Source organism: Balearica regulorum, chromosome 2 (assembly GCF_011004875.1).
Source record: "Balearica regulorum gibbericeps isolate bBalReg1 chromosome 2, bBalReg1.pri, whole genome shotgun sequence".
Lineage (NCBI taxonomy): Eukaryota > Metazoa > Chordata > Aves > Gruiformes > Gruidae > Balearica > Balearica regulorum.
Genome location: NC_046185.1, coordinates 165193159 through 165205996, shown reverse-complemented (window position 1 = coordinate 165205996; position 12838 = coordinate 165193159). Strand labels below are relative to the sequence as shown.

General features: G+C 42.8%; 1 protein-coding gene across 7 annotated transcripts in view; it reads left to right on the top strand.

Moving 5' to 3' along the window:
* Nucleotides 1-416: 416 nt before the first annotated feature.
* Nucleotides 417-12838, top strand: part of LOC104636641 (meiosis-specific coiled-coil domain-containing protein MEIOC) — a 37001-nt gene continuing 24579 nt past the window's right edge. For 2 of the 7 annotated variants that reach the window (XM_075746841.1, XM_075746840.1), the window contains exons 1-2: nt 417-596; nt 9807-9938. In XM_075746841.1, the coding sequence (XP_075602956.1) occupies nt 9850-9938 (89 nt within the window). In that variant the 5' untranslated portion in view covers nt 417-596; nt 9807-9849. Of the gene's footprint in view, nt 597-3932; nt 3989-4405; nt 4521-9806; nt 9939-12838 lie in introns of those variants that run through there. The other 5 variants (XM_075746843.1, XM_075746844.1, XM_075746842.1 and 2 more) reach the window with 4 other exon arrangements.

Genomic DNA, 12838 nt, shown 5'->3' with positions numbered 1-12838 from the left:
GGGCCCACGCAGCCTCTCCACTGCCGCGGGGAGGGAAACGAGACACTTTTACAGTGCGATTCTGTCAGGTTTTTGTGCTTTCCTCAGCACGGGACAAACATGGCGGCTGAGGGGAGCTGCCAGGTAACCTGCTCAGGTGCCTGTCTCAGACTGAACACCGCTGGACAATGAGGGCCCAAGCCGTTCCCGATCCCCGTTTTGGGGGTGTTCCCCCTCGCTGCCTCAGTTCCCCCTCGCCGCCCAGGTTCCCCCTCGCCCTCCCCGCCATGGCGGTTCCCCCCCCTCTCGCTCCGCCAATGGTTCGCCCCTCCCGCTCCATCCTTCTCCCCCCCCCCTTCTCCCCCCCCCGCGCAGTGGTTTCTCCCACCGCCGGCGTTGAGCCCTCGCTCCCCGCCCTTCCCGCTTCGCCTGGCGCGCGTTGGGCGCGGGAAGGAGGGGGGCGCTCGCGCTTCTCCCGCCGTCTCCTGCTCGCTCGCGCCGGCGGCGCGGCCGTTGGGGCGGCTGCAACGGCCCCTCACGGCGTGAGGGAGGATAAAATGGTGGCGGGTAGCGCCCAGCCTCCGGCCCTTCGGCCTGACGGGGCTTCCCGGGCAGAGGTGAGGCGTCAGCGCTGCCGCCCCTGCTGCCAGGACGGGGGTGAGCGGTGTGTGTGGGGGGGAGGTTGTGAGGGGAGGAACAGGCCTCTGCCCTGGGAGGAGCGGTGGCGGAGCTGTAGTGGGTCTTGTTGGGGCTCCCAGGGAGGGAGGGGAAGCCCTGTGGGCTGCTTTTAGAGCAGAACCGTGTAAATAAAGGACGTATCAGCGAAAGTACAAGGCTGTCTTCCTCTTCCACTTGCCAGTCTGTGTAGTCTGTCAGAGCTCTCTGTGCGCTCGGAAGTTAAAAGAGCCGTGAGCGGTGTTGGCACACCAAAAATGAGTGATGTTTCTGCGCGGAGAGATAGCAGAAGAGCGGTGAAGTAAGCAAGTGTTATAGCTTGAAATCCCGATAGAGTAAGACAGCAGTTGCTTTCTGAGGCTATGGAGAGGAATACATTGAGATGTTTGGTTTTAGGAAAAAGAAGTTGGTTTTTTTTGGCCCTCCCCCCCTTTTTTTTTTTTCCCTGCTGATTTTTGTTTTGTTTTTCTTCTGGAAGCAATGTTTGATTTCATTTTTTTATGTTTTTTTTACATTTCTTGCCATACTAAAAGGTCACAAAATTTCTTCTGGTGTGGTGATGGGTCCAGAAGAATGACTGCTAATACTTATACTGTATCGAGTATGCTACTGTATAAACAGATGTTCTACCGAGTTATTAAAATCACTGCAATCTGCTATTTAAAATACATCATTGAATGAATTCATACTGCTTTGGCCAGGCCGATGTTAGGAGGTTTTGTATGCGCATCTTCACACTGAGTGACTTGAAGTTAGTTAGAGTCTTTACAGATATTTCTAGCTTTATTAATATTTTGACTATGTTTACCTGCTGTTTATGCGTTGCTGAAAGCTTTGAAATCTTCAGGGAGTATCAGAATACTGCACAGATGAGAGTCGCAAATACGATGTGTTCTTCACAGCCTGTGGTAGTCCTGCCTTTCCTGCAGGAAAGTTTTCTCTGGTGTTTTCAGCACAGGGGAATTTGGCAGCTTTCGTCCCCTTGTTTGCAGCCATTGCTGCTGAAGCCACGCTCTGTTTACGTGCACTGGGGGCATTTGACATGTTACTTTGAGAGGAGGGTGTAGCTACTACTACTTCTAGCTACTTTATAAAAATACTGTTGTGACCAGTTCCTGCTGGATGATAGCAAAGAGATAGGCTGCCTTTTGACTTCAAACTGTTCTCTCAACCATTTGCCTGCGTGGTATTCTGCTTTTATGTAGACTGTTAGCCCTTCAGAAAAGGCTGTTTTGTTTTTCCGTGACACGCTGTCCTCAAGCTAGCAGAAATAATTTATGCCTAAACTGTTTTTGTGTATTTGTGTCTGGATTTCCTCTTTCCCTCTGTCTTCCTCAGGCCAAATGAGTGTGAAATTCTGCTGTCGGACTTCATTCGAAGCTATTGGGGTCTACTCATATCACTAAAATTATTGCATGTACTTCAGTACTGTGCTGTCATAACACTGGAAACACGTGGGCTTTCTCTGTTTTGTTTAATCCAGAGCATGGCTTGAGATTTTTTTATCTTTTTTTATTGAAACACTTGAATTCAGTGTGTGCTATCAGCAGCACTGGTGCAAATATGCTGTTCCAAAAACCTGAATGTGGAAAATGGGTATAAAAGCTCCCTGTGTCATGTTGTCTTTCTCAAATTGTGCTTACATCAGGCAGCTGGAGAAGCTGGAGGAGAACAGTTGCAGTCTCTCAATGCTGTTACAGCTTTGTGGAGAGAAACCAGAGGGAGAGTAGCAATAATGTAAACAAGGGCTGAGGGTTTTAGAGAGGGGTGACCTCATTTCCTATTTACTGCTGTCTCAGAAAAGCTATATGGAATACACTTAAATAATATTTGGGTAAGGTGATGTGCTGTATGGCACTGTAGTGTATTTTAGCAGTGCTTTCAGTGGTAAGTGCTACAGCGACAGCCATGAAGGAAGGACTTTGCAGAACAAGATAATGTTACAAGATCTTAGTGAAAATGCCTTGGGAACAGAAGAAAACTTTGGAGAAAGTTGTTGAGTTTTTCCCCCCTCCCTCTTAGGATCTTTTGTCTGTAATGTGCCTGCATTACGTCATTGAAGAACTTAAGACCGAATGTTTTTCTGATTTCCACTGTAACGCTTCTGGCTGTCATAGTTTTTTCATATTCTGTAAGATGATTTTGGGGCAGTCTTGTTGTTCAGGGTTAATAACATGTATTTTTAGATTTAACTCAGCTAACTTAAGTGTGTGCTGAAGGAAATCTAGAGCTCTTTTGGAAAAAATTAGGTGAAAGTTGTTAGTACTCTGCTTTCTCTTTTTTTGAGACTTAATAATTGGCTGATGATGGACTACACTTCCCAGCCACTGAACTATATTATATTATACCTGATTTTTTACTTGTTTTCTTCAAAAAGATGAAAATGGCTGTGTTCCACTGTCTCTGGATTCCTTAATTTGCTTAAATTATATTTCTTAATTTCTGTATCATTAAAAATACGGTGATGTGAGGAAAAGATCAGGGTTCATCTGTCTGAGTTAAGGCAAAGATTTGTGGGAAAACAATGACTATTAAGGAAAGATGTGTAAAAAGTGATAAAATGTAATGAGATATTTGACTGAAAGTAGAGAGAAGGTAAGTCAGGTACAGCATTCTAGCATGAAAGAGAGCCTTTCACTAAATAACCTTTATTTTTAATTCTTGTTACAGGAAGCATAGGGCTTGACTTGCTCACGTTGCGGGTCTTTCATAGTTCCTTAGCTGGGGTGAGACAAATGTTACATTTCTGGAGGGAGGTAGGAGCAAAGGGGCAGGTGCATCATCACCAGACAAAAAATATTCATTTCAGTGAATTATTTTTTCATGTGTATATATCAAAACCTCAGACGTACAAGAGACAATGGACTTGTCATAAGGACTCTTGTACTGTTAAATACGATGTTGTTATACATAAATTGTATATTACAGTGATTAAAACTTCCTTGCCAGGTTGTGCTTCCTGATTAAAACTTTGATTGGAGGTTTTGGAAGTATGTGATCACCTGAGAGTAATTGCTTAGAAATTACTTCTTGTGTGGGAAGCAGGAGAAGGTGAATTTCAAAACCTCCCACACTCTTTTCTTCTTTCCCATCTGAGAAGCATTTTCTGGCTAAATAAAGCATTTCATCTGTGTTTCTCAGACTGTCCCCGTAAGCCTCTGCGTGAAGGAGACAGTTCCCAAGGCTGACGGTTGCAGTCCTCGATCCCGTACCTTGTAGCTATTGCACAATAGTGGAAAGACTACAATTCCCATAGTACTTCCACATACTGGTACTCCAGTGACATCAGACATTACATGGCTGAGACTGGTTGTAAAGCAAGAAGACCAAAAATGTAAGCTTGGTGTTTCTTTCACTTCTGTAGCAGGGCCTTTGGCAGTGTGAAATCTTTGCTTACCAGGGGAGGATTTCAGTTGCCGCAGAGCTATTTGAAAGGGTGTGTATCTGAAGAAAACATGAGGTGACACGTAAGGGCAAGCAATTTGTACTGTTTCTCGTAGTGTTGGTGCAGCTTAGAGACTCCTCTGTCTAGGAATAGATGTGTGGAGTAATTGCTTAATGCTAGCACCGCTAGTTTGTCGTGAGGGGCCGTTTCCTTGCCCACAGCCCAAAATCTGCGTGCTGCTTTCTGCTGTTTTTGTCCTGCAGCTTCCAGGGGTGGAGGAGAGACGCTGTCCATAGCCTGGCAACAGTTTCCGTGTGCGTATAGTAACGGAGGTGTGTAGTGTGCGTCCCATGGCAGCGATGTTAGGGCAGGTAAACGAGGTGCGCGGCGTCAGCACTGGTTCAGCACTGTGTGGGCTATGCTGCTGGACTTGAAAGCACGGGGATCAGCTGCTGCGGCAGTGCTCTAGTGTGTACAACCGGTAGGTTGGAGTGCCTGTGCTGCCTTTGCTTCCCCAGTGGCCTGTGTTGGTGGGAGGAATGCAGGCGGGGAATGGCTGGTGGTAACATCTGTGTGGGTTTATCTCGGTGGAAGCTGATTCTCACAACGGGATGAGGTTTATGTAGGTTTTGTTGTTCAGGAGAGATGCTAGGTGTCTGGAGTAATACCGATATTTTAGGAAGCTGGAAAACACTCTGGCAAAGCGATTTCTGCAGTGTAATGTGTGCTTAGATTGCTCTAATGTTGTGTTTTAAAGTAAGCTTAATGATTTATTTGCCTGACAGCGCCGTTTTTCAAGTGATCGCATATTGTGAGCAGCTGACAAAAACATAATTCTCCAAACACAAATGTCTCTTAGTGTCAACCACCAGCGCCTTCTAATAGGGATGATGAGGAGAGATTTACAAAGTGGATGGGAAACTTGGGGATACTTGCTGCCATCCTTTCTCTGAGAAATGTAGTAACTTCTCAAGCAGGTAATAGATCCCCTTTCGTTTCTGTTTAGAAACAGTTTAGATATGTTAAATGGCATTGCGACAGTGTTTGCTCAAGTCTGCAATCTTCAAGACATCTACTTAGTACTTAAATTTCACAGAGTGAGGAGCTGGTCAAGTGGGAAAAGTAGCTTTGTGTCTAATCTTTGTAGTCTGATGAAATTAAGATACAAGTCTCTATATAATGGTATATAGTGTATATGGATTCTTGTGCAGCTGATTTAAAAAATTCTATTTATTTGGCCACCTATGCCAGTTTGTACCTTAAAAGAGTTTGTTTTTACACATTCAGTAATTGATAATTTCAGCATTTTTCTGTTTGTTTAAAAATAAAATATATTTGGAAAGAGGTTTTGATTTAGTGGAGTTTAAATTGTACTAGATAGTCCATCTGTCAGAATGAATCTGGAAAAATGTTTTGTAACTTCAGTTGGCATTTTATATTCCTAAACAAAAAAGGTTTATACTGAGAATATATTAATACCAATAATCCTGCTTTACAGCAACATGTATTTCAAAGGACATAATCTACAAATCGTGCACTTAAGCTGCTTCGGATTAGTTGACTCTAAAGTGAGCAGAAGTTCAGTTAAAAACTCTGTACCTGTTTGTTTAATAGTCCTTTTTGTTGTCTGGTCTACCAGGAGATAATGGAGTGTGGCACATGGTAAGAATACTAAGTGAATGTGAATATATAGAGGTAGTTGACATTAAGTTCCCTTATATTTCTGTGGAGCGTGCAGTGCACTTGAATTACGTTGTTCAAGTACTTAAATGTGTATTTGCTGACTAGATATTTTGAGCGTCACAGGCAGCTTAGTGATAGATGCATTAAAGTAGCTGTCTTTCGCCACCTTTGTAAAACTTTCCCTTACCAGTCCCAAATTTGAACTTTTGGATAATGACATGTTGCAGCTGAGTTGTGTTCACTGTTTTTAAAACTGGCAACTTCATGTCAGTATTTGATGAGGGGTGATTTTACTTTTTAAATTAGGGATTAGGGTCTTAATAGCTTTTATAAACTAAAAAACGTCCTCTGAAACTCCAGAGTATGGACAGGAGGCTTCAGTCATTTTTGCATGGAAAAGAACTTGGAAATAATAGGATTCCAGTGCTCAAAATACTTGTGGCTTTAGACCACAGTTAGAGTTTCTACATGTATAAAAATCTATCATGAAGAACAGTATCAGTAACTTTTTTTTTAATAGTTTAAATAAATTGCAGACCAGAGCTTTGTTTCTAAGCTACCTGCTGGCAAATTGTTCCTGACTTTTTTTCAAATTAATAAAGCAAGAATTGTAGTAAATGGGGAGTTTACAAATTTGAATTTCTGAAATTACTGACTTTAGGAAGGCTGAAGTTATGATAATGGCACATATGTAGCCACAGTTCCCCGTGAATAAATCTGTATTGTGTGCTTATTATGCTTAATTTCTTGTCATTGACATTGTAAGTTTTAATATAAATATTGCAGAAATGTTCTGTGTGTTTAGGGTGGGGTTTTGTTTGTTTTTTAGCTGAGGAAGCTCACAGAAGTACTGGCATACTGTTTTAAGGATAATGCTTCATAAAGGCGGAATTGAGGAGCAGACTGGAATCGCTTCCCCCAACAAACTTTCTGCCATATAGCTTTCTAAAGCAGATAGGCCTAAATATAAAAGAAGTTCAAAATAAGTGTGTTTAGAGAAGTGTGGGTCTTTAGACTTAACAGCAGTTTTCCCATGTAACCTGATTCTGGAACTTGTAAACTCTTAGGTAGTGCAGGTGGAAGTTTTTAGGCTTTCCTCATGATCTCCCTACAATATTAAGGTAATGTTTCAAGTTGTCTTTTTGTTCTGGAGGATTAGATGTACCGTAGCATGCAGAACCGCAAAGCCTGTAACTTGGATACTCTTCCATGATGGCATCAGTGCGTGTGCACGTGCATACTGCATCTGTCTAGAAGATACTACTATTTGTATTACTCTGAAAAGCAGGCATTCGCATGAGCAAAATTCACATTAATCAGTGAGGAATAATTCAAAGTAAAGTTTCATTTTTACTATGGCTTCTGTTTGATCAGTGCAAGACGACTGTGGAAAGTGTGTGCGTGTATATACATATGTATACAGGGAAGACATTATCCCTGTCTTCACCAAGGGACAGGACATATGGGGGCAGAAGGCATAAAATTAGTAGGGTGGCTATACACTTGCTGAGAGGGCTCACTGTTTGCAAGTTCATTTCAAGTTTCTAGCATTAACTTTAAGAAGCATTGATGGGAAGACGAATGGATGTTACACTCCTAAGAGCGAGCAGAGGGATCGCTTTTTTTGGGATATGGAATGGTCATGTTGTTGAGGAGTCTGTCATTCCTTGGGTAAGCTTTGAACCATCCATCAAATTCAGTGAAACTGGAGGAGGGGTGGATGGGTGTCCCTACAGTAATGAACTTCTGTAAATGCCATAGAAGTTGACAGCCTCACAGAGGAGAGATACAGATTGGTGTCCTTGTGGAGAGAAAGGCTTCCGCATGATTTTAAGCATTCGATGTGGCCTGCTTATCCCATCACGTTACAGTGGGCTCTTAGCTGGTTGCCATTGGGATGAGTAGGGAGGGACAGAGGAGACTGAGAGGATGCAGTAGGGAAACTGCTGCTATAACAATGAGATTGGGACAGGGCATGAATGTGTAGGAAGTCAGTCATCGGTCTTCCCTGCTGATGGAACAACTTCTGGTGTTGTGCTGTGGTCATTTGTCTTTTTGCTTAGAGTTCTTTTTGAACAATGTCAGGAGAAAATAAAACTTTACAAATTCAGGGCATGATATTAAAGTACTCAATGAAAACCTTTTTTTTAGTTGTCAATTTAACGCAATGCAAGCTGGCAGTGCTTCTTTAACTAAAGCATTGGCAGCTTCTAAAGCTCTAATGTAGCACCCTCATCTCCTGAAGATAGCCCAAAAGACCTTTCTACAAATGAATTATTTACCAGTAGTGTAATAAGCGTGTGGTTTTGTCAGCCCCTAAAAGCTAAGTGACGGCCATAGAAAGTTACCATTGAAAATCCATTTTTTCCTGAAAGAGTGTGTATTGACTGGAGCACAGAGGTAGTACTCTTACCTTTTTTTTTTTTTGAACAGCTGTGTAAATTTTAAGCTTCGGTTTTACTCTTACGTAGGTTGTGAAGCCTAACACAGCACCTGCCATGCTGTGAAAGTTTCCCCTGATTTGAAGTAGTTCCTGTTTTGAGAAACAAATGGATTGTTTGGGCTTTCAGGCATCAAACAATGCTTTGTGAAACCCACTTTTAAAGGTGCAGATAGTTATAGTGTGTCACAGCAGTAGTGATTAGCCAAATCATTAATGTGTATCATTAAGTCTGCTTTGACAGAAGAACAGCTAATAAATCACAAGTTAAAAGATCAGTAGAGGTTGGAGGCTTAGACACACATTGACTGAACAAATCATCATGGGTGGTATAAAGATATTACACACAGTTTCCTTTCAGAAGGGATGACTAGTAATAAAATTAGCACCTAGGAGCAGTTGTGTGCACTTGAGTCATTTTGTCGCAGAGCCCACTATCTTAGCTTAAATACACGGAGCCTAATCTTCCCATCTGTGTGGGCCACAAAGCTTTCTGTAGGGTTGTATTGCTGCAGCCCTTACCTTGCAGTACAGCCAGAGTATCGTACATGCACTGAAGACCGTCCAGCGTGTAGGCAGCAAGCTCATTGCTTCCCAGAAACATCAAGATACCTCCATGGACATTAGCCATAGTTGGATACAGGTGTAGTCTGACATCATCTTACTACTTTAGGAGAAGAGCAGGTGCTTTGTTAAGTTTTAAGAATGTATCATAATATGACTGTGGCATACTTTATCCTGATTTATCTGAATCATAAAACCAGCCCTTCCCCCATTCATTGCTTCCACCAGTTAAAGCTTTGTGTCAGCGAGGATGAAGCCTTACATTTGTGTAATGCACAGACTTTTGCTGTGTCATGTAATGGAAATGGCTGAAGTTGGAGAAATGGCACCTGTGCAACCTGCAGGCATGTCAGTAGGCAGTTGCAACTGCTTTTCAATAAGGGAAATAGAAGAGGTTATACTGTAATGGGTTTAAATGGGTGTGCAGAGAGCATAGGAAAGGATTTTAGAATTGTCATGTTACACTTTGAGTGCTTTTGGAAACGCGTGTTTATCACACCTGGTTTTGTATAGCACTGTGTGGCAGGAGCTGGAGGTCTGAAGATGGAGTGGAGCCCTTCAATGGGTGCGGTCCCAGGTACTTGAGGATTGTTTGACCTAGCACGTGATGGGGATGGATGTTCAGTTCTGTGGCAGATGTGTGCTGTTGAGCAGGATCATGGGGTGAGCTTACATACTGGTGTGGTAGATGTGGACCTGTGTGGTGTATCTGTCTGTGTGACAGGATAAAGCTGAATAGAGGAGTCTTGCTAGGCATATATGATCTGCATGATCCTAGGTGCAGCACGGCGCAGCTGGCTTACCCATTCTGGGACTCCATGTGACCTGTGGTCAGCAGCTCTCCTGTCTGCTGAGCTGTTCTGTCATGTGGGATCTCACAGCAATAAAGCAATATCGTCATTGTTCTGCGAATGTGTAAGATGTAGGTGGTACTGGAGGAGCTGTGGGTGGTGTGACGTGGAAAGGTGGTGGGAGGAGCAATGAGGGGTGGCTAAAAATGAGTTTCATGCATAATAGGTATAACTTTGACAGACCTGATAATTACCGTCTTTTTTTTTCTTTGTAATTTCTTTTAAATAGGTTAAGCCTGTCCTTAAGAAGCTAAATTTCTGCTTGCACGGCAATGCTGCATACTTCAGAGAAGAGAGCTTCTATACTGGTAACAAGGACATGGTCAAACAAAGTGCCGCCCCTGGTCATTACAAGTCACAGGTGAGTCCAAAAAGTGAATTTGCTTAGGTAAACAGACATAAATACTTGTATGATGTGTAGGTTTTTCTCAGTAAATATACTGAATAACCACATAACAACAAAAAAAAACCCCAGCAACGCCTGAAGAGAATGCTAGATTACAGATGGAGCAGCTTTCACTATGACTTTGTTAGTACAGGAGAGTAAGCCTCTAGTCATGGAAGTCAGCAGTTCCTCATTCAGTCCGGCTTTGAGTGCCTCTTGTCAAGGGCATTTGTGAAACTTACCACAAAGTCTTCTGAAGAACAACTGCTGGAAGTTACTATGGCTAAAAAAAATAAATAAATCTTTAATTATGTGAAATGAATGTATTTAAATGCTAGTGTTTAAAACAAACAAAAGAAATGGCCCAGTAGCACATGAGTGTTCTTAATGGTAACTGGGCTATAGAACCCATATACTGAAAAACATCTCAGAAATGTACTACTCCCTCCCACATTGTAAGTGGTGCTTTTTATATGATTTTGACCTAACTGGCTAAGAGAGGTCTGACAGACTTAATTCCTTTTTCTCAGAAAAAAAAGTTTCTTAAATCTTTGACTGTTGAAAAGGAACATTTATCTTTGCTGCTGCAACAAGTCTTTTATATGATACAAAATTGGGATTTAGAAGGAAGTCTCCAGTAATCTGCCATTTTTATGGTTTTGTCCCTGATATTAAGAGGTATCTGAGTAACTGACCTATTTTCCCCCCTGATTTTAGTTTTTGATATACCCCTGTCACCTCTTCGCTTGTACTGGTTAGTTTCCCAGGTAACCCAAAAAGACAACTGATAGAATTCTGATCTGTTTCTCTTTACTACTAGTTTCAGAGAATTACTAGCAGTGCCTCCTGAGTGGGTTAACCATTTTCAGTGTGCTATAGATTAAAGTGGGTATAGACAGGAGTTATTAGAAGTCTTAAGTCAAAGAAACAAAACAATGCTTTTTCATATGTTTGCTTTATCTTGCCAAGAAAAATAGAAATAAACAGGAAATATTTATCCTGCCAAGAAATCAGAGAAGAATACACTCAATGCAGAAGTAATAATACTGTGCAGTGCTGTCATTTACTGTTGTTACAAGAAAGATATGATAGATGTTTATAAAAAGCATCTGTGAGCAATGCACTGTAGCAGTGAGTTCTGCAGTTTTGGGATCACTGACTGTAAAAAGGCTTTTTCCTAATTTAGCTCAAATGCTTTTTTGAAAATCAAGAACTTTGTCAGATGGGACTTTATGTCAATAAAAGTAATTTTTTCTAGTTACATAATGAAGCAAATATTTAGCTCTGATTATATTATAAGCCAAAAAATAATGTATCCTTTCAGATAATTGTTAGTCTGATATAAGCTGTAGACCCTTCTCACCTCCAAATGGGAGGAGACTGAAGCCCTGTTGAATTTTTTAGTCTGTGTCCTCTAATGCTATAGTTAGCAAGGTACCCCAGATACATATAACATCATTTAGTGGATGAAGGAAAGGCTGTGGATGTTGTCTACCTGGACTTTAGTAAAGCCTTTGACACCATTTTCCACAGCATTCTCCTGAAGAAACTGGCTGCTCGTGGCTTGGACGAGCATGCTCTTGGCTGGGTAAAAAACTGGCTGGATGGCCAGGTCCAAAGAGTTGTGGTGAATGGAGTTAAATCCAGTTGGCAGCCGGTCGCAAGCAATGTTCCCCAGGGCTCAGTGCTGGGGCCAGTTCCCTTTAATATCTTTATCAATGATCTGGATGAGGGGATTGAGTGCACCCTCAGTAAGTTTGCAGGTGACACCAAGTTGTGCAGGAGTGCTGATCTGCTGGAGGGCAGGAAGGCTCTGCAGAGGGATCTGGCCAGGCTGGATCGATGGGTCAAGGCCAACTGTATGAGGTTCAACAAGGCTCAGTGCCGGGTCCTGCCCTTGGGTCACAACAACCCTAGGCAATGCTACAGGCTGGGGAAGAGTGGCTGGAAAGCTGCCTGGCAGAGAAGGACCTGGGGGTGTTGGTCGACAGCCGCCTGAATATGAGCCAGCAGTGTGCCCAGGTGGCCAAGGGGGCCAACGGCATCCTGGCTTGTATCAGCAATATGTGGCCAGCAGGAGCAGGGCAGTGATCATCCCCTTGTACTTGGCTCTGGTGAGGCCACACCTCGAGTTCTGTGTTCAGTTTTGGGCCCCTCACTACAGAAAAGACATTGAGGTGCTGGAGTGTGTCCAAAGAAGGGCAACGAAACTGGTGAAGGGTCTGGAGAATAAGTCTTATGAGGAGCGGCTGAGGGACCTGGGGTTGTTTAGTCTGGAGAAAAGGAGGCTGAGGGGAGACCTGATCGCTCTCTACAGCTACCTGAAAGGAGGGTGTAGCCAGGTGGGTGTTGGTCTCTTCTCCCAAGTGACAAGTGATAGGACAAGAGAAAATGGCCTCAAGTTGAGCCAGAGGAGGTTTAAATTGGATATGTGGAAAAATTTCTTCACTGAAAGGGTTATCAATCACTGGAACAGGCTGCCCAGGGAAGTGGTTGAGTCCCCATCCCTGGAGGTATTTAAAAGATGTGTAGATGTGGAGCTTGGGGACGTGGCTTAGTGGTGGACTTGGCAGTGCTAGGTTAACGGTTGGACTTGATGATCTTAAAGGTCTTTCCCAACTTAAATGATTCTATGATTATTCTATGATTGCAAACACTTCATACAGTTGGCATAATGTAGTGGTCTCTATGAAAATCCCTAAAACTCCTTCCATTCCTGCTTGAGGGGCCGTCACTGCTCTGTCAGCAGCTATTACCATCTCAGAATAGACAGTTATGGTCTTGAACTGTTTCCAGTACTTAGCCAGACAGCACACAAACCAAAACATTTCCAGTAATGAGAAATAATATTTGAGTCGTCTGCTGTATTCATGGTG